Consider the following 27,768-nt stretch of genomic DNA (forward strand, 5'->3'; position numbering starts at 1 on the left):
ATTAAAGGTCATGTTGCAGCTATACAGGTCACTGACCAGACCAGACCTGGAGAACATCTTCCCATTCTAGGCACATCTGAGGAAGGATATATTGGTCAGCGAGGGAGTCCAGCGTAGATTTGCAAGAAAGACTCCAAGGATACAAACTCCAAGGCCCAAGTTCCCCAGAGAGAGTCCACATACTGTGGTTGCATTCCCTGAAACTTAGAAAGCTTAATGGGTGATTTGACCAATGCTTCCAAGATATTGAAGAGAGCTGACAAGGTAGATAGAAACTGTTTCCTCAGGCGGGGGGCTCGAGGACTGGGAGGCATGGCCTGAAACTCAGATTCAGGTGAAGTTGGGAAACACTTCTAAACACAAAGGAAGGCAGAAGTTTGGAACCCGTTTCTGCCAACAGGAACTGATGCGAGATAAATTGCAAATTTTAAATCACTTGTAACTCTTGAAGCTAAACTGGCATATTACAGATTCTCCACCGCTGATATCAGTGGTGTGTGGCTGCCAGCTTGTGTTAGTATGGTTTTGCGCCTGCGTGTGATAACATCGTCACACACCAGCAATTGCTGACCCCTCTCACTGCCGTGCCAAGTCTCCCTCTGCTGCCCCAAGCCTTTGTTGGTTTTTTCAGCCAATGCTATCTGATGCTCTCGTCTCTGGCCATTGCAGGCCACTATATCGGGCATCAACTTGCTCTCCCTATTGTTGATACTAACACCACTCCATGAGTAACACATCAACCCCATCTTACCTAGTTATTAGCCCTTTTGGACACCACGACATTCACCATGCTCCTCTAAGGGGCGGCACGGTGGTTAGCACTTGTGGCAGGGACCCATGTTCGATTCCGGCCTTGGGTCACTATCTGTGCGGAGTCTGCACTTTCTCCCTGTGTCTGCATGGGTTTCCTGCTCCGGTTTCCTCCCACAGTCTAAAGATTTGATTTGATTTATTATTCTCACATGTAGTAACAGACAGTGAAAAGTATTGTTTCTTGCACACTATACAGACAAAACATACCGTTCAGAGAGAAGGAAACAAGAGAGTGCAGAATGTAGTGTTACAGTCATGGCAAGGGTGTAGAGAAAGATCAACTTAATGCAAGGCAAGTCCATTCAAAAGTCTGATTGCAGCAGGGAAGAAGCTGTTCTTGAGTTGGTTGGTATGTGACCTCAGACTTTTGTATCTTTTTCCCGAAGGAAGAAGGTGGAAGAGAGAATGTCCGGGGTCCTTAATTGTGCTGGCTGCTTTGCCGAGGCAGGTTTGCCGATGTGCAGGTTAAGTTGATTGACCATGCTAAATTGCCCCTTAATGTTAGGGGGATAACAGGATAAATAAGTGAGGTTATGGGGATAGGGCCTGGGTGGGATTGTGATTGGTGTAGGCCCGATGGGCCAAATGGCCTCCTTCTTCACTGTTGGGACTCTATTCTATTCTATACACTGGTTCCCCAGTCCCAGGTTAATGGCCACATAAAGGGCTTAATCAGTCTCCCTGGCAGAGATGATGCCCAGTTATTCCAGGATAGAAAAGATTTTTATAATTCTGTGCTGCTCACAATTCTGAGTCTTTCACATCATCAAAACAACACTGCATCTCACCACATGCAAGGCAATGTTGAAACCTTCCACATTACACTCAGCTTCTGTAAAACTCTCATGCAGGAAATTATATGGAAGCGCATGTGAACATGTCTACAGTTTGGGAAATATAGTAAATCCTCATTTAAAGTGCTTTGTTTTAAGCTGTCCCGTTTTACCGTCACATTTATTAGGGTCAGAATTTGGTGCTGGGATTTCCATGTTAGTGTAGCTTTGCGCCAGGCTGGCGTAACATGTCTTACCCAATTGACACCACCTTGGACTGTTTCTCCTGCTCCATGACCTTCCTACTTGCTGCCTCTTTTGGTCGCCAGTCCTGCTGCTGCTCGATGCTCCCACTTGCCCGTTTCACCAACCACCCGTACCCCGGCCATCCCGCGCACTCACCTTCCTGTTTGACCACCACTTCACCACCCCCCCCGCAACTCTCAGCTCCTCTCAGTCACTTCTTCCCTTTCGCCAACCTTCCCCTAAGCCCTTGCTCACAAGAGGGGTTCAGGAAAAGGGAAGTGGCGAGCGAGAGGCAGGGACTGGGAGGGTCATGGAGTGGGAGAGTGGGAGGATCAGGAGCGGGATGGGCATTGCTGTGGGATGGTCATGGAAAGGGCAGGTGGGTAAGCAGGAAGGTTGTCACCAAATAATGGAATGGCTGCCCAGGAGTCTTAAGTGTTGTGGCCTGGCAGCAATGAGGTCTCGGAATGATGCAGCGCAGGTCGGAAGGGTGCCGATTAGCTTTGCCTATCTCTAATTCAGAAAGTAATTGTGCTCTCTAATATTCCTGAGACACATGGTTGTCCAACTAATTGGCCATCAAGAATTAACCTTGAATACTGTCAGCTGCCACAGCCTCAGTCAAGAAAAGGGGTGAAAACTCAGGGTTCAAGGGGATCGAGGGGGACTATGTTTGCATAAGTGCCGGACCCCAGCGCCTGTCATTGAGTATCTATCAGCCCTCAGCGCGGACCATCACCATCCAGTGGATCCTGCCCATGAGGGATGGGCGGCCATGGAAACTCCTGCCAGAACCTCCAGTGATGTACAGATTAAGGAAGGGAACAGCCAGACAGGGGGCCAGAGGTGACTATGACTGGGCAAGGGCATTGACGGGGGCCAGCCATGCAATGGCAATGGAAGGGCATCTGAGCTGTGAGTGAGCGAGTGTTAAGACATCAGATCAGGTGTGGGACTGGCTGCTTCCAGGACCGGGAGGCCAATGGGTGAGGGGAGGTACTGAAGTTAAGTGGCTGGGACACCAACCTGACGATCTCTCTCTCTCATCCCTCACAGCTTACCAATAGATATTGGTATGGATCCAGTGCAGCCGACAATTCTGCTAATTATAGCGCTGGAGGAGTGCACCCAGAAAACACCCAGCGTCAGGAGACCAGGGGGCTGCAAGGCAGGTTCAAGGGTGGATCTGGGAATCTGAAGGCAAAGAAGGAGAGAGAGGGTGTACAGGGCCGGTGTGATCTTCGTGGAGCTGTCGGACAACATGGGAGACAGTGCGGTTCCTGTTCCACATTCTGGCCAACTTGGCGCCACGTGGAGATGGAGGGCACCCACTCCCTGTGGCCCTGAAGGTCACAGCAGCACTCAACTTCTTTGCGATGGGTTCATTCCAGAGCCCCATGAGTGACTTGTGTGGCATTTCGCTGTCAACTGCCCACAATTACATCTGTGAGGTCAGGGATGCACTCCATGCGAGGGGAATCGGACCACATTCAGTTCAACCCGGACCAGGCCCAGCAGCATGAGGGGACTGCGGGATTCGGCACCACAGCTGCTCTGCCACAGGTGCGATCGAGTGATATCTTCCATTTCGTTTGTGAAGAGGTACAAATTTCCTTTAAAAGTCTGCAATTAAGTGAAAACGGCTGTACTGATTTTGCTATTGTTCAACCGTTACAATTCACGAACCCGCTGTTCCTAATCTAACCTGCATGGGTTGATGGGAGTGTTAATCCTCCTGAAGACAAGGAAGAGAATACAGGGCTTGTGCCAATTCAGTGAGCTAATTCCAGTAACAAAGTTTCTTAGTTGTTTGCCCTTGAGCAATGTCACATTAACATTGTGCAGAAGAAACCACGCTCGCTCTCAGAAAGAGATAGTTACGAAAATGGTTCTCAGTGTCTGAGTGAGAGACAAGTATCTGGATAGAGCCAAAATCATGGGAACATGAAGCTCTGCACACACGTGGCAGTTCACTTCCTTGACAACAACATTCACATTTCCATCCTGCAGCTTAATCCAGGTTCTGTCTGGATGGAATTCAGGCTGCAGATTTTCAGCTCAGATCGGCAAATGGAATGTATACCCACCATCAAACGAAGCTCGGGCATGAACCTACTCTGAGCCAGAAAACTTCAAACATAAACATTTTTGTGCCGGTTGCCTTATCTGCGGCACAACATTTCTCGATGGGTGTACCCTACGTCAGCAACTTGCCTCAGTCCTTAGCTCAGAATGGAACATCCTAAATCATCATGTTTCCATACCAACCACCTTCTGGATTCATTCAATAAAACGACTAATGTACTGTCAATTAGCCATAGGGTTTTTCTTTTGGCAGTTTTGCGTTTTCAGTCATCCAGGAATTGTATTAAGACTGCCCACGTTTATTTAACAGAGGACCTTTCAACCAGCAAACAGAATGTCTTGATGTTCTTGATTAATAAGGGGATCGGGGTTATGGAGAAAAGGCAGGAGAATGGGGATGAGAAACATATCAGCCATGATTGAATGGCAGAGCAGGCTCGGTGGGCCGAATGGCCTAACACTGCGCCCATGTCTTATGAAGACATTGATCCCATCAGTCTGGGCTAAAATTGGGCCCAGCGTTCACAGTTGAAAGGCCCTACCATACCGAGCACTCTTTCCAGCCTCCCTGCTGGTGGAACATCTTCCAGTCCCACTCGCCGCGGGCGGGACAGATAAGTTTACAGGCCATGAACTTAGGGTGGAAATTTCCAGTCCCCGTGGCGAGCGCAACCAGAACATTCCGCCCCCAAGAGAGGAGACAAACAACCGAATGCAATTTATTTCAGATCTCCAGCATCCCACACTGTTCTGCCTGTGGAACAATGGAATGCTCAGGATTAGAGTCGCAGTAACGTGGACGGAATCTTTCGGTCCCACCTGCAGCCGGTAATGTGGCGGATAGAAAATCAACTATAGGAGTTCTGTTCTCGGGATTTTAAAAGCAGGTTCAAGGCGGGATCAAGCTTCTCGATGAACCATGTTGGGAAGCCCTTTTCCCGTTCATTAGCACTTCATAGAATGCTCATTGAAAGCCACCTTTGCTGGAATCCGCCTCCAAACTGACTCCCCCCCACCTGTCAGGAATTCGAATGTTCTTTTCTACAACTATATATAAGTGGCGTGCACCGGCCGAGCTTCATTTAATTTCTTCCATGACACTGAGGTCACTGTAGACACTGTTTTTGTCTTCTTGGGGACTGCGCATAACTTAACCACTGGATACCGGTGGTCAAAGCTGAGCGAAGGCTGGAACTGGGAGGCAGGAGGAGGAGGGGGTGCAGTGAAGTGAGGCTGGACATAAGAGGCTTGTAAAGTGTGAATGGAGATATGGAGGAAGGGAGGATGGACATGGCAGGCGGATGACAGTGGAAGAGGAGCATTAGGGTGGAGCGGAGGGTGGACATGGATGGCAGGTGAAGATCGGAATGGAGTGAGGGGAGGCCTCTGAAATGGAGACAAACCTGAAGAAAACATGCTCTCAAAATTTACTGATGTCAGTGCATTCACAGATCCCACTGAGGTCTAGATGATGCCGGCTCCAGGCAACCCTGCTGGCTCTTGTTCAGAGGAGGAGAAGATTGGCGCGGGACCAGGAGGAGTGAGAACCTGAACAGCAAGAGGCAGTGGGGTTCCAAAGAGGTCAGGACGCTGGCGAACAGGTTCCACTGGAACAATGAGAATAGGCCTAACCATGGGGTTATCACAGGTGGTGCAGTTATCTACAGATGAGCAAAAGGCAATGCCGGATGTGCTGTCGGATGACCCAGAACGTGGTTGCGCACATCTGCCATCTTCTCCATGGAGGCCTATAGCGACAAGGATGTGGAGGGAATCCTGTGCTGGTGGCATTGAAGGTCACCACCACATATAACACCTCCAGCAGTCGCTTCTCCCAGGATGCACTGGGGGCCTGTGCTGCATCTCCCAGTCAGCAACACACAAATGCGTCCCAGAGGTGACAGATACTCTGAGGAGGAGGGTGGACCAATCTGTCCAACTTTGCCTGGATCCTGAGAGCCAGGCTGGAAGAGCATTGGGATTTGCAGCAGTCTCAGGTTTCATGCACTTGCAGGGTGCTATTGACTGCACACATGTGGCCTCGAGGACTCCCTGGCAACAGCCAGCCACACGCATCAATACAAGAGGATCCCAGTCTGAGTGCACAGCTATTACGTGATCATAGAAGGCATTTCCCGCATGTTTGTGCTCAGTTCACAGGGAGCTCTTACGATGCCTGCATTCTGATCAGGTGCCACAGACTTTATAAGAACCTCAGCGATTGTATGGCTGGCTCCTTGAGGACAGGGGTGCCACCAGGAAATGTGAATGATGGCGCCGGCTTGGCACCCGCAGAGTGCTGCTGAGGAGAGCTACAATAATGCACATACCTCTAACTGGTCTATGACTGATAGGGCTCCTAAAGGTGAGGTTCAGGTGATTGGATCACCCAAGCAAGGCTCTCCTGGATCATCAATACAACCGGGCACTACAAAGATGGTGGGTGTGGGGGTGGAATGTCCTGGCTGAGGGAGACATGGAGGACCAAGATGTCTCCTTTGATGAGAAGAACGGTGCAGGGATGTGCTGCCATCCTGGGGAAACAGCATCTCCCGCCTTTTCTCGATGGTCTGGAGAAGAATTTCCAGGGAATCTTTGCTGAACTATGGGACCACATCCTGTCTGTGTTTCTGTGACAGCCTGAATGAGTAATCCAGAGCTCTTGGCCTGCAGTGACTGAATGCTTACTCAGGTGCTTTTTAAATATGGCGCGAGGATCTTCGACCCGTGAGGTAATGGCGGGGAGGATGACTTCTTGCCCGCCCCAGCCCAAGATTCGCCATGCTACGCACAGAGGCATAACTAATGGGGCGGCATTATTTATGTGGCACAGTGGTTAGCACTGCAGCCTCACAGTACCAGGGACCCAGGTTCAATTCCAGCCTTAGGTCACTGTCTGTGTGGAGTTTGCACATTCTCCTCATGTCTGCGTGGGTTTCCCCCAGGTGCTCCGGTTTCTGCCCACAGCCTGAAAAATGTGCGAGTTAGTTGGATTGGCCATGCTAAAATTGACCTTAATGTCAGGAGGATTAGCAGGGTAAATGTGTGGGGCTACGGGAATAGGGCCTGGGTCGGATTGTAGTCGGTACAGACTCGATGGGCCGAGTGGCCTCCTTCTGTACTTTATGATCAGAGTGTTCACAGCAGCCCAGCGGCCCAGAGGAAATCATTCCAACTCCACTCCTGCCGCCATACTTTGACTCTGTCCTTCCTTTCCACATTGCCAACGAATTACATTTCCAAAGGTGTAATACCAATGTAATTCTAAGAAGTTCAAAATGCTAAAGAATTAATTCCCCAAGTACTTAAATTATTCAAAGTAGGGGGCTGGCGCAATTATTAATTCATTCGCCACTCTGAAAAATAGACAAGCAAGAATTTTCCCTCGAGGTAGATCTATTATTATTAAGTAACAGGTCGGGGGGGGAACAGGTAGCGGAATAAAAATAGTCACATCCTCCCACTAATGACCATCTTCGTACGACAACTCTGCAAGTATCATTTAACTAACGGAGAACAAAAAAAAATGGTCTCAATGCTGATGTACTGCAACAAGGCACAGTTAGGGCAACCTCACAGACACTCTCATATGCTTCCAGTCCTGAATAAACATGCGCAGCTGACAGTAAGATTAAAGCAAGGCGGCATACTGCAGGAGAATGCAAATGTTTTCACAGTTATGCTACAGTAAAATATTGTATAATTATGCAAACTGCATCAACTACAGGAGGTAGTGGTGTACTCTGCTGAACTCTGCTGGCACCGAGCTTGCTGGATGCCTCCCAGTAAAAATCTATTCAGTAAAAGGCCTTATAATTTCATTGCTTTTTGCATGAACAATTACAATTGTAGCTTGATTCTGGGGAACCTTAACAGTTGGCTACAGTAGACCTCTCGTGACTATAAATTGCCATCGGAAACCCGTAGCCAAAGGTGTGTATGGCCTTCTAATCCATCACAACCTAATGGTAGCAGATTGTTTGCAGACTCTAAGTGACAAGACATGGAATGCATGAAGTACACATCCGACTCTCAAGATGCACCTACTAAAGTTGGTGGAAGGAAAATGATTTGAATTTAAAACAGATACCACTTATAACTGCGATTTCAGCATTATTATTATTCCAAAGATTCCTCCATTTACAGTCACTCTTCCAGTTGTAAAGTATTTAACAGCGCACTTCATGCTATCAACGCGCTGATCAGTTGATTCAAAAGTGCCCTTCAAACATTCGTGCAGGAAAGTTAAACAAAGAGGGAATAACATTTGTAATTCCCAATTTGAAGCAAGGTACTTAAAAACTTGCACAAACTGGAGGATTTATGAGTAATTCACAAGTACTGACAAACACTGGGTTCATTCCCTCATCTCTCCTACATTAGCTGATCTCAGCGAGGACACGGGATTCAGCAAGAACAGATTTTGCTTCCCCCGGGGAAATTTTTCCCAAATTTTCAGTGGTCAATTGCTGGTTTCTATAATATTCCCAATCCTCGCGTTTCCTAAGTTTCTTATCAACATTATAAGTCTTGTTTTTATCATATATGATCTTTAACTTCATTAGTAAGCGGTGGATGGATCACAGTTGCTTGTCTTTTTAATGCAATTTATTTTTGTTGACCATTTTGAATTGTTTCTTTGAAGGCATTCCACTGCTTACTTATCACCATACCTTTTACCCTACTTCCACAATCAGCCTTAATCAGTTCTCCCCTCTTACCTACACAATTTTTTTAAAGTTTAGGATCCTTGTTCAGGACGAGCCTTCCAACTTAATATGAAATTCAGTTATATCGTGATTACGGATCAATGGATCTTTTACTATGAGATTACCAATTAACCCTGCCTCATTGCACAATTCTAGATCTAAAATAACTTTATCGCTAGTTGGTTAAACAATGTATTGCTTCAGGAAGTTGTCACGAATGTATCTACAAACTCACACTTTCCACACCAGCTGTGTCAATTTGAATTATGCAGAACATACAAGGATTAAAATGACGCACAATTATTACATTGCCATTGGCTGAAGCCCAATTATTTCTTGCTTAATACGGTATGGTGGCAGAGTGGTTAGCACTGCTGCCTCACAGCACCAGGGACTCAGGTTCAATTCTGGCCTTCTGGTCTGTGTGGAGTTTGCACATTCTCCCCGTGTCTGTGTGGGTTTCCTCTGGGTGCTCCGGTTTCCTCCCAATGTCCAAAAATGTGTGGTTCAGGTTGATTGGCCATGCTAAATTATCCCTTAGTGTCAGAGGGATTAGCAGGGTAAATATGTGGGGTTCCGGAAATAGGGCCTGGGTGGGATTGTGGTCGATGCAGACTCGAGTCAAATGGCTTCCTTCTGCCCTGTATGGATTCTATGACTATGTCCAATGGTCTAACTACTCTTAGAAAGCCAATAAACTACTCCCACCAGTATTTTCTGACTCATGGGATGGATATTTCCCATCCCGCCAGCCATAGGAATTGTAGCGGATGGGAGGCGGACCATGCAAAGGTTCGTTGACCTCGGGTGGGATTTTCCGATTTTGGGATGAGCATGGCCGGAAAATCCTTCCCACAGTATTTCCAGCCGCCACCCATACTGATTCTAGCCAGATCTGAGCCAAGCTATTTTGTCAGTAATGTCCTTATGTTGTCTTTTATTATCAGGACTATTCCTCCACCTTTGCTATTCCTTGTGTAGCCTGAAACATTTATTTTCTGACCTTGGTTGTTACGAAACAATATCACTGTAATAGTGATTAGATCTAAACCATTTAACTCTATTTGTGCCACTATTTTATACAGCACTCCGAGAACGAGCCTTCAATTTTACTTTTTATTGCTATAACTCACCTATTAGCTGATGCACTATTACCATTAACTCCCATTACCATTCTGTTGCTTCCTGGCCCATTCAGCTTGGCTTTACCGAAATCACTGCACTCTTCTATTATCTTGACTTTATCTTCTCTTTAGTTTTGTAAATCTTCCTTCACCTGAACCGTACCTCTCCACCCTCCCTAACCCCCATGCTCCTCCTAGTATCCACAGCTCTTATTATCCCATTTTTCAGGTCACTGATACCAGCCTGGGTTAAGTTTCTTGGTAAAAGTTAACTTGTCAATACATTCAACTTGGGGAGATAATGGATACCATTTAAGATGTACCCTCATTTATTTTCTGACATTAAGTGCACTAAGTAAAAGGCGGCACGATGGCACAGTGGTTAGCACTGCTGCCTCACAGCGCCAGGGACCCAGGTTCGATTCTGGCCTTGGGTGACTGTGTGGAATTTGCACATTCTGCCCATGTCTGCGTGGGTTTCCTCTGGGTGCTCCGATTTCCTCCCACAGTCCAAAGATGTGTGGGTTAGGTGGACTGGCCATGCTAAATTAGTGTCCCGTGACATGTAGGTAAAGGGGATTAGCCATGGTAAATGCGTGGGGATAGGATGGAGCAGACAGCTTGGGTAAGATACTCTTTTGAGAGTCGGTGCAGACTTGATGGGCCAAATGGCCTCCTTCTGCGCTGTAGGGATTCTATGATTCTACGATAAGGCAATTTGGTCAGAATACAGCAACATGTTTTGCATAAATGAAGCCTTAGAACTACAACATAATTCCAGGAGATCTCTGAATTCCTATTCAAACTGTCCAACTGTCTTTTCGAACATCCTGCTTGGGGAAAGTGCTAAAGGTTTAATAGGAAAATCAATATCATTGCCAGTAGCTGGACAAATAATCATATCGGCCTATTTTAAAACATAAAGTTAAGCTGCTGGAAGTAAGTCACTGGACACAGGAGCAGGCTGAAGGATCACCTTAATATTCAATCTCAGGCATCACTGCAATGAATCCAAGAAGCTGCAGACTCATTGTGCTATCCCTCCGCAGTCTGTGGGTGGGTTGGCATCGGATTTAAGGCCTGTGTTGTCGGCACAGTCCAAAGGTATGTCCTCGGCAAGGGGTATGATTGAGTTGGAAGGGAGGTATAATAACTCCAGGAGCCAGCTGTAAAGGAACAATCCCTTATTGCACAAAATAAAGCAAAACCACAAGCCTATGGTGAACACAAACAAGGTCCCAACTGGGACAATGCAACAATGGACCCACTCAGGGGCCTGCTTTATACACGGCTCGGTATACAAGTTCCACCTGTGAGTTAATTATCGGGGAGGCGATGGTCTAGTGGTATTATCGCTAGACTATTAATCCAGCTAATGTTCTGAGGACCCGGGTACAAATCTTGCCATGGCAGATGGTGGAATCTGAATTCAATAAAAATGTCCGGAATTAAAAGTCTACTGATAACCATGAAACCACTGTCGATTGTCGTAAAAACCCAGGTTCACTAATGAACCCAGGTTCGGGTTCACTAATGTCCTCTGAGGAAGGAAATCTGCCGTCCTTACCTGGTCTGGCCTACATGTGACTTTAGAGCCACAACAATGTGGTTGACTCTCAACTGTCCTTGGGCAACTCAGGATGGGCAATAAATGCTGGCCAGCCAGTGACGCCCATGTCCCACGAATGAATGAAAAAAAATTACCAACACCAGGGAGCTCGTATTGTACGAGTCCTACAAGAGGTCAGTCAGTGATTCCCCATGCAAGTCCTGGGGGTTATCTCAGGAGCTAATTTAAGGTGGGAGCGAGCAATCAAGAGAAGGCCCAGTGGAGCTGGCAATGGTCTTTGGCACCACAATGCAGCCAGAAAGAAAGGACTCCTGCACTCGGATAGGGACATTCTCAAACCCAGCCTGAAACACAACCTATATTTCTGCCAATTTTTCTAAACTTCTAAAAACAAGGCAAATCTGGCAATTCCACTTCATATTAAACCAAAAACGCAGCAATAAGTTTTCTCAAGAAATATAAAATCAGTTATACATGTTCTTATGTTACATTGGCCCAATGCTGCTTACATGTCACACACAGCAGTGTTTACAGTCAAATGACCCTATATATTTTAAAGATAAAACTCCATGTGCTTTTATCTAAATAATACAAAGTTTAGTGGCAGAACTGAGACAGTGCTGCCACCCAGTTCCATTATCAATCTGCAGTGAGATTATAAAAGCAGAATTTATTCATTGGCACTAAAATAAGATTGTTATAAACTTCCTTTGTTACAATAAAGTGTAATTTCTGTAATTTGTTTTCATCTCAATCGCCGTAGCTAATGCACATAAAACGATCGAGTATTATCTTAAGAGACTTTCAATGCCTCAGCTCCTAACTACTTGTGCTTCCCTGCAGCAATACATTTGTCACAGGCTTCCTGCAGTAATAGAGAAAACAACCTCTCATTTCCACCAGCCTCATTTTACTCAATGTGTAACAGCAAATCACACACTCATCAGAGCACAGCAGAAATACAGTGATAAAGCACCCTTCATATACCCTGGTATGCATAGAATCATGGAATGATCACAACACAGGTGGCCATTCAGCCCATCAAGCTCATGCTAGCTCTCTGCAAGAGCAACTCACCTCGCTGCACTCCCCCCACCTTTTCCCTGCAACTTGTCTTCTCTTTAGGTATTTATTTATTAGTGTCACAAGTAGGCTTACATTCACATTGCAATGAAGTTACTGTGAAAATCCCCGAGCTACGACACTCTGGCACCTGTTCGGGTATACTGAGGTAGAATTTACCATGACCAATGCACACAGCCAGCACGCCTTTTGGACTGTGGGAGGAAACTGGAGCACCCGGGGGAAACCCAAGCAGACACAGGGAGAACCTGCAGACTCCGCATAGACAGTGACCTGAGCCGTAAGGTAGCAGTGCTAACCACTGAGCCACCGTGCCGCCCTAGGCAATGGCGCTCCTTGGAAGGCCTTGCCAGAATCTGCCTCCACTGCACTCTCAGCCAACACGTTCCAATTCCTGACCTCTCCCATTGATATAGATCAAGAAAAATGAGGGTCTGCACACTGACCTCTGGGGGAACCCACTTTATACCTTCCTCCTGTCTGAAAGAACAAACAGCTACCCTCTGTTTCCGGTCTGGAAAATTAATACTGTAAAACAAGGACATGGCTGGACAGATATGTCACATCAGGCTTCACTACAGAGGATACATGTAACATCCCAGAAGCAGCAATAAACCAGGAAATGGAAGGGAGGGAGAAACTCAGGAATATTACAATCATCAGAGAAATGGTACCTGAGTAAACTGTTGCAGCTGCAACTCGGGTCCTGATGGACTTCATCCCAGAGTCTTAAAGAAGTGTCTAGTGAGCTAGCTATTACAATGATTTTAATTTCCAAAGCTCACTAGATTCAGGGTAGGGTCCCATTAGATTGGAAGATAGCAACTGTAACTCCATTATTCAAAAAGGGAGTGAGAAAGAAAGTGGGAAACTACAGGCCAGTTAGCTTAACATCTGTCCAAGGGAAAACGTTAGAAGCTATTATTAAATAAGTTACAGCAGAGCACTTGAATAAACTCAACGAAATTATGTCTCACAATGGAGTTTTTTGAGGCAATAACCTATGTTTTGGATAAAGAGGAACCAGTGGATGTACTGTACTTAGATTTCCAGAAGGCATCAGATAAAGTGCCACATCCAAGATTGTTGCGGAAAATAAAAGCTCGTGGTGTAGTGGGGAACATGGATAGAAGATTGGCTGGCTAACAAGATGCAGAGGCTACATAAATGGGTCTTTTTCAGGCTGGTAGGATATAACGAGTGATGTACCACAGGGATAAGTGATGGGATCTTAACTATTCACAATTTATATAAGTGACTTGGAGAAAAGCTTTGAAGGGATGGTTGCCAAATTTGCTGATGACACAAAGAGAGGTAGGAAAGTAAAACGTGAAGAGAACATAAGGAGGCTACAGAGAGATACAGGTAGGCTAAGTGATTGGGCAAAGATCTGGCAAATGGAGTAAAATGTGGGCAAATAGAAATTGTCCATTTTGGCAGGAAAAATTTAAAAAAATCATATTATCGAAATGGTGAGAGATTGCAGAGTTCTGAGGTGCAAAGGGTATCCTTGTGTATGAATCGTAGAAGGTTACTATGCAGGTACAGCAAGTAACTAGGAAAACTAATAGAACGTTCGCATTTATTGCAAGGGGACTTGAATGGAAAAGTAGAGAGATTATGCTTCAGTTATACAGGGCATGAGTGAGACCACATCTGGAGTAATGAATACAGTATTGGTCACCTTATTTAAGAAAAGATGTAAATATGGAGAAAATTTACCATAATAACACCTGGAATGGGTGAATTGTTTTATGAGGAAAGGTTGGACAGGCTAGACTTGTATTTGCTGGAGTTTTGAACAGTAAGAGGAAACTCAATTGAAACATATAAGATCCTGAGGGGTCCTGCGAGGATGGATGTGGAGAGGATGTTCCCTCTTAGAGGAGAATATTACAATCGTCAGAGGGATCACTGTTTAAAAGTTGGGAAATGTTTTCACTCAGTGTCGTGAGTCTTTGGAACTCTCTTCCTGAAAAGGTGATGAAAGCAGAGTCTTTGATTATTTTTAAGGCAGAGGTGGATATATAGGTGATAGGTTATCGGGGGTAGATGGGATGCAGATTAGAGATTACTATCAGTTGGCTGGACAGCTGGTTCATGATGCAGAGCGATGCCAATAGTGCAGGTTCAATTCCCATACTGGCTGAGGTTATTCATGAAAGCCCCGCCTTCTCAACCTTGCCCAAGTTATGGTGATCTTTAAGTTAAAATCACCACCAGTCAGCTCTTCCCCTTAAAGCGAAGAGCAGCCAATGATTATCTAGGACATATTACACAGAGATTCATTGATTTACAATACATAACGACCAGATCAGCCATGATCCTATTATGTGGCAGAGCAGGCTCGAGGGGCAGAATGGCCTACGCCTGTTCCTTTTTCATGCGTTCATACATCCACCTGTGCAATAAGGTTGGCTTTTCCCTATCTGGCACTGAACTAAGCATCAAATTCCTTTTAATAATCCAACGCTTTTTCTTTTGCCTCTATTATTAATTTATCTTTTAATTTGTTAGCAGACACCAAAGCTCCATAAGGGCTTCTACATCCAAGTCGTGTTCCTGGATTGTTTTGTAAGCCCTTATTCTGTTACATAATTGAGTCAAGTTGCACCCTCCATGTGCCTTCCTGTGTCTTTCTGGATAATTGTTACAGGATCAGTCCCTCTAATGATCAGAGTTTCTGTCGCCAGTACCTGATCATTCCCTCATGCCAGTCACTCGCAAATCCACTGCAAGAATTCCCCTGAGTTTTCTTTCTTTCCACTGTTTCACCTCTTGTTGCCAGTCCACGCATTTCATTTCTTGTCCAACATCTTCGACATTTAGTCAATGTTAGAACAGGTAGTTTCGCCTCTTCCCCTTAAAGTGGTTGCATCCATCCATTCATTGCAGCCTTCTGGTATGTACCTCACCCTGGATATTCTGTAAAATCTGGCTGATCTTTCTTTTCCCTCTAATTTGCCTTTCCACGCAAGGTAAATTTTACTCTTCGTCCTCTCCACTTTTCACCCTCCTTTCCCTCTCCCAGTTGATGCTGACTTTGTTTTTCATTCTTACCCTCCCCCACCAATACCCTCCCTGCAACAGTTCGGAGTGATCACGTTCTACTCTGCATCTCTCCATTCATTGGAACCTGCTGTCCCAGCAATGTGGCACAGTGGTTAGTACTGCTGCTTCACAGTGCCAGGGGTCCAGTTTCGATTCCCAGCTTGGGTGTGTGCGGAGTCTGCACGTACTCCCCGTGTCTGCGTGCGTTTCCTTTGGGTGCTCCGGTTTCCTCCCACATAGCAAAAGATGCGCTGGTTAGGTGCAGTGGCCATACTAAATTCTCCCTACCCGAACAAGCACCGGAGTGTGGTGAATTGGGGATTTTCACAGTAACTTCATTGCAGTTTTAATGTAAGCCTACTTGTGACACTAATAAGTAACCTTAAACTTACTATTGAGTGTATCTAAATAACATTTTAACTGAACTGTTCCACACGCTGTCAAAGCGCAACCGCTGTCCAACACGGCACTATTAAATGAATCTGTGACAAATGCATTCATTACCAGGCCAAAGCTTCTTGTGGCTCGTACAATTTCTTCAGAATGATCATTATCATCACCTTCAACGCCCAATTCTCTGCACCATGCATCACTTTGAAAACTCTGCTGTTTTGCTTTGGGCAGTTCAGTACATTATGATATTTTGAGTCACTGTTGAAGCTCTTGTTAACAGTTTTCTAAGGTTTCCTGGGATTCCTTCATCTACTATTACTATCCAGTACTGTCATCTGACAGATCCGCTAAAAATGACTTCATCCTCATTCCTTTTGTCTGTCACTCTTTTGCACTGAGGCCTGAACCCCCTATCTGGAAAAATCTCAAAAAGCTGCAATCATTAAGTCCTCCATCCTTTGTGACAGCACAGAGCATCCCATTTGCATTCTCAAAGCAGCTGGAAACGATCGCTTCCTCAGGAATGTGTTAAAACCATCAGACATCTGATTCATAACGGTGTCTCTTTTTGAGAGTCTAATTCCAGTTAAGAACAGGAGTCTATCTATACGTGACACGTTATCACAATCCAGCAATGTAAATGCGGGGCACTGAACAAGGAAATTCTAAACTGAATTTTTGAAACCTACGAGCACGTAAAGTCCTTGGTATCTTCCTCTCTGAAATAATCATCCATCTTTTGAAATCTATCAAAGTCTTACCATGTCTCATAGGCATCTTTCTTGCACATTTTATCCATGAAACCTAATAGAATATGCAAATCATCGTCAGTATCCAACTGGCGGGCATGAGGCTCAGAAAATACTTTGCTGTTGATTTTATTTTTTCCAAGGAAGCAACAATGCCAAAGCCATATCTCTTCAGTAGTGCTGTGTCCAGTCATCTACTGTATTTTTCCACTGGTCAAAAGGTTCAGATTCGGAGAAGAGTGGAGGGTAATATACTCTGTTATTTGATTTGATTTATTATTGTCACATGTATTAACATACAGTGAAAAGTATTGTTTCTTGCGCGCTATACAGACTAAGCATACCGTTCATAGAGAAGGAAACAAGAGAGTGCGGAATGTAGTGTAGAGAAAGATCAACTTAATGCAAGGTAAGTTTATTCAAAAGTCTGACAGCAGCAGGGAAGAAGCTGTTCTTGAGTTGGTTGGTACGTGACCTCACGACTTTTTTATCTTTTTCCCGACGGAAGAAGGGGGAAGAGAGAGTGTCTGATGTACGTGGGGTCCTTAATTATGCTGGCTGCTTTGCCGAGACAGCGGGAAGTGTAGACAAAGTCAATGGATGGGAGGCTGGTTTGCGTGATGGATTGGGCTACATTCACGACCTTTTGTAGTTCCTTGTGGTCTTGGGCAGAGCAGGATCCATACCAAGCTGTGATACAACCAGAAAGAATGCTTTCTATGGTGCATCTGTAAAAGTTGGTGAATGTCTTGGCTGACATGCCAAATTGCCTTAAAATTTCCTGTTATTTCTGTCAAATTTCCTGTTATTGTTCACGTTGGAAAATTCAAAGTGTTTTATGAAGCCCATAAACCATATGAACCATAAGTTTTGCGTCTTGCATTTGGCTAGGATAAACATGAGATGTTTCACTTCAGGTATGATTCAACTGACCCACTTGGGAGCTTTTATCAAACAAAGTTTATTGAAGAATATAGTTAACCTGTATAGTAAGAAAATGAGCAAGAACTTTTATCAATTACAAACAATCATGATAATGTATAACCCTTAACAAAGATCTCTACAACGTTCCAATTAAACCAATCCCATAGACAAAAGACCCTTATCACAGATTTAACACAGCACAGGCTAATGCTCCCGTGACACTGGAAATTGAGTCTTTTGGTTGGAGAATTGAAAACTCTCAGTCTTAATTCACACAGAACGGGTTGAAGACAAGAAAGCTTCCCAAAACACCAGGGAGACTCTGGTCCAGCCCCCAACCACAGCAGATTTTCACCCTTCAGAAAAGCAACAGAATTTCAAAAAAAAAACAGGGAGAGAGAGACTTCTCTTTTAGCTTGATGCTTCTAAACTCCAACTGCCAAAACTGAAATGGAACTCCTGTCACTTGAACTGCCCTGTTTCCTCTTCCTCCTCACAATGACATCACCTAAGGCTGTGAGCATGATTTTTAAAAAATCTCTTAAAGGTACACTAACATCACAACTCTGATATTTGTCTTCAGCCAGTTTTCATAAAAAAATAATTCTGATTTATAATCTTCGGTCTCAAAAAATCTTCTTTCAAATCATTAGGTAACCATTAGGCTAACATGTTAATTCATCCTGAAATCAGATGCCAGTCTTTTCCTTTAAACTTAATACTAGCTTTCTTTACAGAATGCAGCAACATGTCTGCCCCTCCCTGACCAATACCCAGTGTCCCAGCATTTTTTCTTGATAGTCTTTCCATAAATCAATAACCAATAAATTAAACAAAAATGACAGGGGTGACAGCCCCAGGTGGGGCACCGTAATTAAATTAAAGCAGCACTAGGAACTTAATTAATCAAACCAAAATGTAATAACTTGGGGAGGTGAGGTTTATGATGTACCCTAGCCCCCGTGATGACACTGGTCACGGATGTCCTGAAGCATACCAATGGACACCACATGCTCCTTCTCCAAGGCTACCCGGCCGTGAATGTAGTTGCAGCTGAGTGGCAGGGAGTTGGGTGGGAGGACTTGTTAATGGCCACCTTGGCCCAGCCCACGAGCAGATTTACAAGGAAGTCTTATGCCCTCTGCCCCTCCACATCAGGTAACCAAAGATCTGGAACGCGAGTCTTTATATGTGCTCATCAATCAAAGCCCTGTGTATCCTTAACCTTGAGAAGCAATTAACATACCATTAACACTTCAGACACAAAACTTTCAAGTAATTTAGTCATGACTGGGAGCTTTTTTATTCGTTCATTGGACGTGGGAGTCGCTGGCTGGGCCAACATTTCTTGCCCATCCCTAATTGCCCTTGAGGGAGCAGTTAAGTGTCAACCACATTGCTGTGGATCTGTCGGCCAGGCCAGGTAAGGACAGCAGATTTCCTTTCCTAAAGGACATTAGTGAACAAGATGGTTTTTTATAACAATCATTTCATGGTCATCATTAGACTTTTAATTCCAGATTTCTATTGAATTCAAATTTCACCATCTGCCATGGTGGGATTTGAACCCTGGTCCCCAGAGCGTTACCCTGCGTCTCTGGATTACTAGTCTAATGACAATACCACTACACCACTGCCTTCCCCTAATTGTTCCTGATAACTATTCTGGTTCGAAGGGTTTTGAGTAATGTCTAAATTTTAAGCTCTTTCTTTTGGACACAGGAACACTAATAGGTATGCAATAAAAGCTTTCAAATATGCATTATTCTACTTCACTAAGAAACTGACCACAACTACTGTACTGCTGTAAAACTGACAGATGATTTTGTATAGCTTTAAAAAGTCATTTTCAGTTATTTAAAATCAGGTTACCTGCAATTTGATTGACATTGTTTAAACATGCTTATTTTTGTGATAAGCCCATTATCAGCTAATTAATCAAATTGCAAGAAGCTATCACACCTAAATATTTAAAAAAAATTCTGAAGCAAACATTTATTTAAGCCTATGTTTTAAAACACTGGTTCATGGCAAATTGTGTGTGTGGCGGCAATAGGCAAATAGGTTCGAGTAGAAATGGCATCCCATCCTCAAATCCAAGTGATTTTTAAGAACTTGCTAAACAAAGTTAATGTTCATGCTGAACGCTCATTGAACCTGATCATTATAAATTTAATGCCAATCAACCTCGCTGGCCCAGAAAGGGAACAATTTAAACTGTGCGATCTTAATCCTACAGGTAGTAAATTGCTTCTGTTTTATTTCTGTATCTTTTTCCCTCCCTCTCTCTCTTTTCTCTTTCTGTAGCTGATTTGCCCTAATACACCCGCCTTGTTTGTCAACCCGGTTTTATTTTTAGACCTTAACTTTCATTGCTTAACAACAACTTGCACTGATAGCATTTTTAATGTATTGCGCGGTGTTTCAGAAGAGAATTATCAAACAATATTTTGGGCCATCAACTAAATAGTAGGACAGATGACCAAAAAGAGATAGGTTTTAAGGAGCACTGAAGGGAGATGGAGACAGTAAGAAGTTTCAGAAGACCAGGTTAAAGTCCAACACGTTTATTTGGTATCACAAACTGTCGGAGCACAGCTCCTTCATCAGGTGAGTGATGATTCACCTTGAGGAAGGAGCAGCACTCAAAGCTTGTGATTCCAAATAAACCTGTTGGACTTTAATCTGGTGTTGTGACACTTCTTACTGTGCCCACCAGAGTCCAACGCCGGCATCTCCACATCAAGGGAGATGAGGGGGAAGGAAGGTTTAAAGAGAGAATTCAGTAGTCTTGGCAGATGAAGGCATGAACACAAATGGTGGAGTAATTAAAATTGGAGGATTGCAGAGATCTTGAGGGTTGTAGGGCTGAAGGAGGTAAGGAGGGATGAGGCCCTGGAGGAATTTGAAAACAGGGATGATAACTTGAAAAATCAAAGGTCGGGACGTTACAGCTGGCAGGATTTTCCCATTCCGCTGTAGTGAACAGAGATTTGGCTGGGCACCAAATTCTCTGACCTTGCTGCAGGAAGGAGCATAGCGTAAATGGCTGGGAAGATTGCATCCAAGGAATTGTTTAACCAGGAGACCATAGGACATAGGAGCAGAAGTAGGCCATTCGGCCCATCAAGTCTGCTCTGCCATTTAATGAGATCATGACTGATCTGATAATCCTCAGCTCCACTTTTCCGCCTTATCCCCGTAACCCACGATTCCCTTAATAAGACCATAAGACATAGGAGCAGAGGAGCAGGAGGCCATGTAGGTCAGTCAGCAAGCATTGGGATTGGCGAATTGGACCTGATGCGAGTTAGGAGGCAGGAGATACTCTGTTGGTCCCATCATTTACTCAGGTCCCAGTTGCTCCTCGCCACGCTGTTGTAAACTCACACGTCCAGCAGTTACGATGCTAACTATACTCAAACTTATGTGTATAGGAAAACGACACACACAGAGATATCCTGCTCCAGCAAAGATCCAGCCCATTCTAATTCACTGCAATATTGGTCTACAGTTCAAAATTTTCACCCAGTTAATCTCCAAAAGTAGTGGACCTTAAGGAGTGTGGCGACTAGGGGATTTTCACAGTAACTTCATTGCAGGGTTAATGTAAGCCAACTTGTGACACTAATAAATAAACAAACTTAATAGTAAAGTAATCTTATTTCATAATTACATCTTAATACCCCTATAAAACAAACACTTTGGGAAATAAACACATTTCAGAAAGTTTACAATATAAGTTTGTATGTGAAGACAAAAAGATACACATAAAGAATTAAACAAAACTAAACACTTAAAATAGTTTGGTCCTTCTGGTTTCAAAGTGCATGCTATTTTATTGATGTTATTTTGTTTTAGTAGTTAATTAAGACAGCTAACAGAAATTCTGATGAATCCTTGATGGCCAGCAACTCCAGGCTGTTTTGTGTGGGGAGAAACAAAGTTTCCAAGTTCACATTATCAAATGTGACATTCCACTCAAGAGGCATATGACTCTGCATCTAACACAAACACTCGAGAAAACTCTCCTTCAGATCAAGATTAAATATTAAAATCCTTCAAGAGACTAGTGTACTTCTTGTGAATAGCGTGTAGATCTTTTTAGACCTGATGTTTAATTAAAACATCTCTGCCAAGTGCTTGCACTAGTGAAATCTGAATCTACATTTCCCGAATCCACATCTGGAAGGCCGGAAAAATGAAGGGAAAAAGAATTTCAAATCACATTTTGGTGCATTTTAAGCGGCAGTGACCGTTTAAATTCAGGACAGATTGCATGCCTGAAAAGTCTACAATGCTATGTCACGCCAATTTGAAGAGAAAGAACCTGCTTTCTCAAATGATTTATTCAGGGACAACGAGAATAGGTCAGCTGATGACAACATTTGCAACAGAAAATAAGCAGAGCAACACTACAATGTGATTAATAAATGTATCACAGTGGACTAAACAACACAAGCAAATTGCAAGGTCTGGTCTGAACGCAAGGTTCAAATATTGATTCAATGGTCTCCGAATGCCACACTTAGCTGGCAGAACTGCTTAAAGCAGATATCGATCAGCATTTTAACCGCAGGGCACGCTCACTTGCTCGGAACTAACAGGTAAAATATATTTTCTCTCCTGTCACAGTCAGCAATTACAGCTGCATCTAATTGCATGACAGGTTTTTCATGCAGCTTGCACTATGATGCTGCAAGTGCTCTGATATAAATGCAAGCAGCTCACCCTTGCACGCACCTGCCCTGCAAGAACAGACCTGTTTTTTTAAACTACTACTTTTAAAAAAAGCTTTGCTTGTTTTAATTAAAAGCTGGAAAATCTCAACACTGGATTACTGTCTAGCTGGTGACAGGTGACTTGATGATTCTCGCCCAGTTGGGCTTCTGTTGGTAACTGAGTCGATTGCAACGACCAGCAGATTCTTTGAGAAGTATAATCTATATGTTTGCAGTGTCCAATTGTCCTGTGACTTTGAAATCAGAATGTTAAAAATGGATGAGAATGATGGGAAATTGTCAGTGCTTGCTGACCAGGTAGCATTGTGTGTAGGTGTTGCTTTGGGAACATGCATCACAACATGAAAGAACGTCTCACCTTCATCTCTGCCGGTTGGAGGCAAAAATTGTTGAACTGATGTGCTGAGCAGCTGAGTGAAGCTGCATATAACCAGCTCATTAACTGGCGGTAACTTGCTCACGTTTTCAGGACACCCCTCTCTTTAAATGCAGCTTTACACAGTTCTTATCAGAAATAATGAATTTGTGGTAACGTTTTGGTGGATTTAATTGTCTAAAGATCAATGTGAATCACTATAAGCATCCTATTTTCTTTAAAGATACCTGAAGTTTTTTTAAACTTAAAGTTTATTTATTAGTGTCACAAGTAGGCTTACATTAACACTGCAATGAAGTTACTGTGAAAATCCCCTAGTCGCCACACTCAGGCGCCTGTTCGGGTAACACGGAGGGAAAATTTAGCATGGCCAATGCAGCTAACCAAAACATCTTTTGCGATGTGGGAGGAAACCGGCGCACCCGGAGGAAACCCACACAGACACGGAGAGAACGTGCCGACTCCGCACAGACAGTGAACCAATCCGGGAATCAAAACCGGGTCCCCAGCGTTGTGAGGCAGCAGTGCTAACCACTGTGCCACCATGTCAAATCCAACTGATAGAACGTCAGGACGGGATTTTCTGGCCGTGCTCGCCCCAAGACCGGAAAATCCTGCCCGAGGCCAAGGGACCTTTGCATGGTTTGTGTCCTGCCTGCAAGGATTCCTGTAGCAGGTGGGACAGGAAAATTCCGCCCTCAGTCTGTTTGCTCTGGGCCTTGCCATGTTTGATAGCCAGCTCAGTGAATGGATACGAAATGCAAACTCCTCACAATGTAGCGGGCCAGGGAAAGTTCGAGAGAGCGGAGGATTCCTATGTTGGTGCAGACTCTTCTGCACTGTATGATTCCCATAGCTTAAAGATAGAGCGGGTGAAATTCCTGTCATTGTTAATGTTAACAAAAATGGAGGTGAAAATTTAAAGCAATTAAACCCCACTTTTTAAATTCACGATGACTTTTCAAGACTGAGATGAGCAAAGGCCACAATTTCCCTCCCAAAGTGCTGAGTTACCTGACAGCTTGCTGCCCCGTTCCTGCTGAGTTGCAGATGAGAAGAAGCACTTTGCCAGCTGCACCCTGCTGAATGGACTCGATTGGAGGTGCTTCAAAGCTATCGGAGGCAGCCTTGAAAGAAGATGCAGTCATGTTCTGGTAACGCCCTGTTTCGCAATAAGACATAAGATACTTAGTGTAAGCGTCAGATTTAATTTATTTGCCAAAAAAGTGAAAATAAAGCAAAACTGCTGAGTTCGGTGAAGTACCAACTTTATTTTCTCCACTTGAAAACAGTATAATCATTTTTGAAACGCAGTTCAGACTTCTTTTCATAGGATAGATTTGGATGAACAAGGCAATTTGGCTCATCTTAATCAATTACACAGTAAGACTGACACTGTCCATATTGAATGAGTTTACCCTTCTGTCATTTAATACGAAGTCCACAAGGGTATTGAACAGTCTTCATGTGAAGAGATTCCTGATATCAACTTTTAAAATTGACCTTGTTACCAGCTTGACCTCTTTCTCCTTGTCCTGTTCCCACCATCTAATTTATAATATTCCATATTACATTTTCCTCCACCACTTGCTATCGTAGTGTGATTTCATTATGTATGATTCACACCTTGTACATACGAACGTACAAAATGGGAGCAGAAGTAGGCCATTCGGCCCCTTCGAGCCTGCTACTCCATTCAATAAGATCTGTTTGCTTTTGAATTCTACATTCCCATCCACATCCGATAATCCTTGCCTAACAAGAATCTACCTACCTCCACTTCAAAAATATTTAATGACTCCGCCTCCACCGCCTTCTGAGGCAGAGTGTTCCAACACCTCACAACCCTCAGATATTTTTTATTTTCCTCATCCCTGTCCTAAACTCTTACCAATTTTTACAGATGCACCATAGAAAACATTCTTTCTGGTTGTCTCACAGCTTGGTATGGCTCCTGCTCTGCCCAAGACCGCAAGAAACTACAAAGGGTCGTGAACATAGCCCAATCCATCACGCAAACCAGTCCCCCATCTACTGACACCGTCAACACTTCCCGCTGCCTCGGAAAAGCAGCCAGCATAATTAAGGACCCCTTCTACCTTCTTCCGTCGGGAAAAAGATACAAAAGTCGGAGAACATGTATCAACCGACTCAAAAACAGCTTCTTCCCTGCTGCCATCAGACTTTTGAATGGACCTACCTTGCATGAAGTTAATCTTTCTCTACAACCTAGCTATGACTGTAACACTACATTCTGCAGCCTCTCCTTTCCTTCTGTATATCCAGTATGCTTTGTCTGTTCAGCGTAAAAGAAATAATACTTTTCACTGTATACTAATACACATGACAATAATAAATCAAATCAAATAAAAGGGTGACCCCTCATTTTAAAACAGTATCCCCTAGTTCTGGACTTACCCAAGAGGAAACATCCTTTCCCAGTCCACTTTGAGTCAAGACCATTTAGGATTTTGTATACTTCAATCAAATCATTCCACACTCTTCTAAACTCCAATGGAAACATGCCCAATCCATCCAACCAATCCCCATAAGACAACCCGCTATCTCCAGGTATCAATCGAGTAAACCTTTTCTGAACCACATCCAATGCGTTTACATCCTTCCTTAAATAAGGAGACCAAAACTCAGGTTCGACCCTGAACGGTGCACAATGTTTCCGAAAGTCAGTAAGTAGGAAAAATTGAGTGACAATAGTGTGGAACGAATGAATTGGCATTTGGTAAAGTGTGGGCCAATAAATGAAAAGCATAACTGATTTGTTAAGCGAGTCATAGAATCCCTTCAGTGCAGGAGGTGGCCATTTGGCCCATCGAGTCATGGAAACATAGAAACTAGAAGCAGGAGTAGGCCATTCAGCCCTTCGAGTCTGCTCCGCCATTCATTTTGATCATGGCTGATCATCAAATTCAATATCCTGATCCCCCCTTCCGCCATATTTCTTGATCCCTTTAGCCCCAAGAGCTATATCTAATTTCTTCTTGAAATCAGACAACGTTTTGGCCTCAACTACATTCCGTGTCGTGAATTCCACACATTCACCACCCTCTGGATGGAGAAATTTCTCCTCACCTCAGTTCCAAAAGGTTTACCCCTTATCCTCAAACTATGACCCCCAGTTCTTTCTGCACATTCTTTCTGAACCTACCCTGTCTAACCCTGTTATAAAAGTTTCTATGCACCGACTCTCAAACAGAGCAGCTTTATCCAATAACCCCACAGATTTACCCCATTAATTTCCCTAACCTACACATCGTGGGATGCTAAGGCAATTTAGCATGGCTAATCAATCTAACCAGCACATCTTTGCACTGTGGGAGGAAACCAGAGCACCCGGAGGAAACCCACGTAGACACGGGGCGAATTGCAAACTCCAAACAGACAGTGACCCAAGGCCAGAATTGAACCTGGATCTCTGGTGCTGTGAGGCAGCAGTGCTAACCACTGTGCCACCGTGCCGTTAATCATCTTTGACTAACTTGATCGAAAACGGAGAGGGCTGGTGAGGGTAATGCAATTAGGCTATATGGACTTTCAAAATGGATTTGAAAAAGAACCACATGTTATATTTGTTCGCAAAGTTCAAACTGATGGCATTAAATGAATACCAGCATGGATATCAAACTAATTGAGAGACAGAAACCAGAGGAGTGGTGAATGGTAGTTTATCAGGCTGGAGGGAAGAATGCAGCGATGTTCTTCAGAGGTACTCAAAAAGTCCAAAGCTCTTTGTGATATATATGCATACCCTGGATTTGGGAATCCAGGGCATCATTTCAATGTTTGCAGATGATAAGAAACCTGGAAATATAGCAAACACTGAGGAGATAGTAACAGAGTTCAGGAGAACAAAGATAGGCTGGTAAGACAGACAGATCATGGCAGGTGTAAGTTAATGTACAGAAGTGTAAAGAAATATATTTTGGCAAAAATTGGGGCTGCACGGTGGCACAGTGGTTAGCATTGCTGCCTCGCAGCGCCAGGGACCCAGGTTCGATTCCTGGCTTGGGTCACTGTCTGTGCAGATTTTGCATGTTCTCCTGTGTCTGCGTGGATTTCCTCCGGGTGCTCCGATTTCCTTCAACAGTCTGAAAGACGTGCTGGTTAGGTGCATTGACCCGAACAGGCGCCAGAATGTGGCAACGAGGGGAATTTCACGGTAACTTCATTGCAGTGTTAATGTGAGCTTTACTTGTGACTGATAAATAAACCTTAATTTTTAACTTTAAAAGAATGAGCTCAGGCATTATGATCTAAAATTTTGAAGAGAGTGCAAGAACAGAGATGTGTGCAATTTTGAGAAGACCATTAAAAATGGGATTCTTGCCATTTATTAAAAGAGGAATAGAGTATAAAACAAGGAAGCGATACTAATCCTTTATAAAACGTTTGCTTGGTTTCAACTGGAGCACTGTATTCAAGTGTGGACATACACTTTCGGAAGGATGTCAATGCCTTGGAGAGGGGACAGGGAGGAGATTTACTAGAATGGTACCACGGATGAGGGACTTCATTTTAAATGTTTCCAATAAGCTTCACATCTTTATGGCTTTTGGTGACTGGTCATACAAAGCAGCAAACAATTTGGTTAGAAAACAAATAGAATGCTCATGCAGCAAAGGAAGAGGCCATTCAGCCCCTCGAGGCCAGACTAGCTCTCAGCAAGAACAAACCAGCCTGTGAATACAAGAACCTCAAAAATGTAGGGCAGTTAAAATGTTGCCCAAATAAAGCTCCAAATTTAGAAATTACAAATAAAACAGGTGCCAAAAGAATGCTTAAGCATGAATCTTGGGTTATTTACCTTCTAGAATGTGCAAGTTCAAAGCAGCACAAAATATACTTGTAGGCAATTGGCTGCCTATAAAATCTCTCAAAAGGGTTGGTATTTAGCCTTAACTTGCATTGGAGTAAAGTATGGCATCTAGAAATGCACTCTACTGTACCTGACATACTTTCCTAAACAGTACAGTTCTGGCTAACTTACATTTGCTGTACTTTCAGAACATTTTATCACAAGCTATTGAACAATATCATTTAAAAACAGACTTCATCCTTGTTTCTCACTTTATATTGCCATGACCCTTGTAGAGACTGAAAATTTTTGAAAAT

At 43.9% G+C, this 27,768-nt stretch overlaps 1 protein-coding gene across 1 annotated transcript in view; it reads right to left on the reverse strand.

Annotated features, from left to right (window-relative positions):
- usp43a (ubiquitin specific peptidase 43a) overlaps positions 1-27,768 on the reverse strand; it is a 494,804-nt gene that overhangs the window by 65,613 nt on the left and 401,423 nt on the right. Inside the window, exon 7 of the mRNA XM_078225475.1 lies at positions 23,653-23,800. Coding sequence (XP_078081601.1) covers positions 23,653-23,800 — 148 coding nt within the window. The remainder of the gene's footprint in view (positions 1-23,652; positions 23,801-27,768) is intronic.

This window comes from Mustelus asterias, chromosome 12, assembly GCF_964213995.1.
Source record: "Mustelus asterias chromosome 12, sMusAst1.hap1.1, whole genome shotgun sequence".
Classification (NCBI taxonomy): domain Eukaryota; kingdom Metazoa; phylum Chordata; class Chondrichthyes; order Carcharhiniformes; family Triakidae; genus Mustelus; species Mustelus asterias.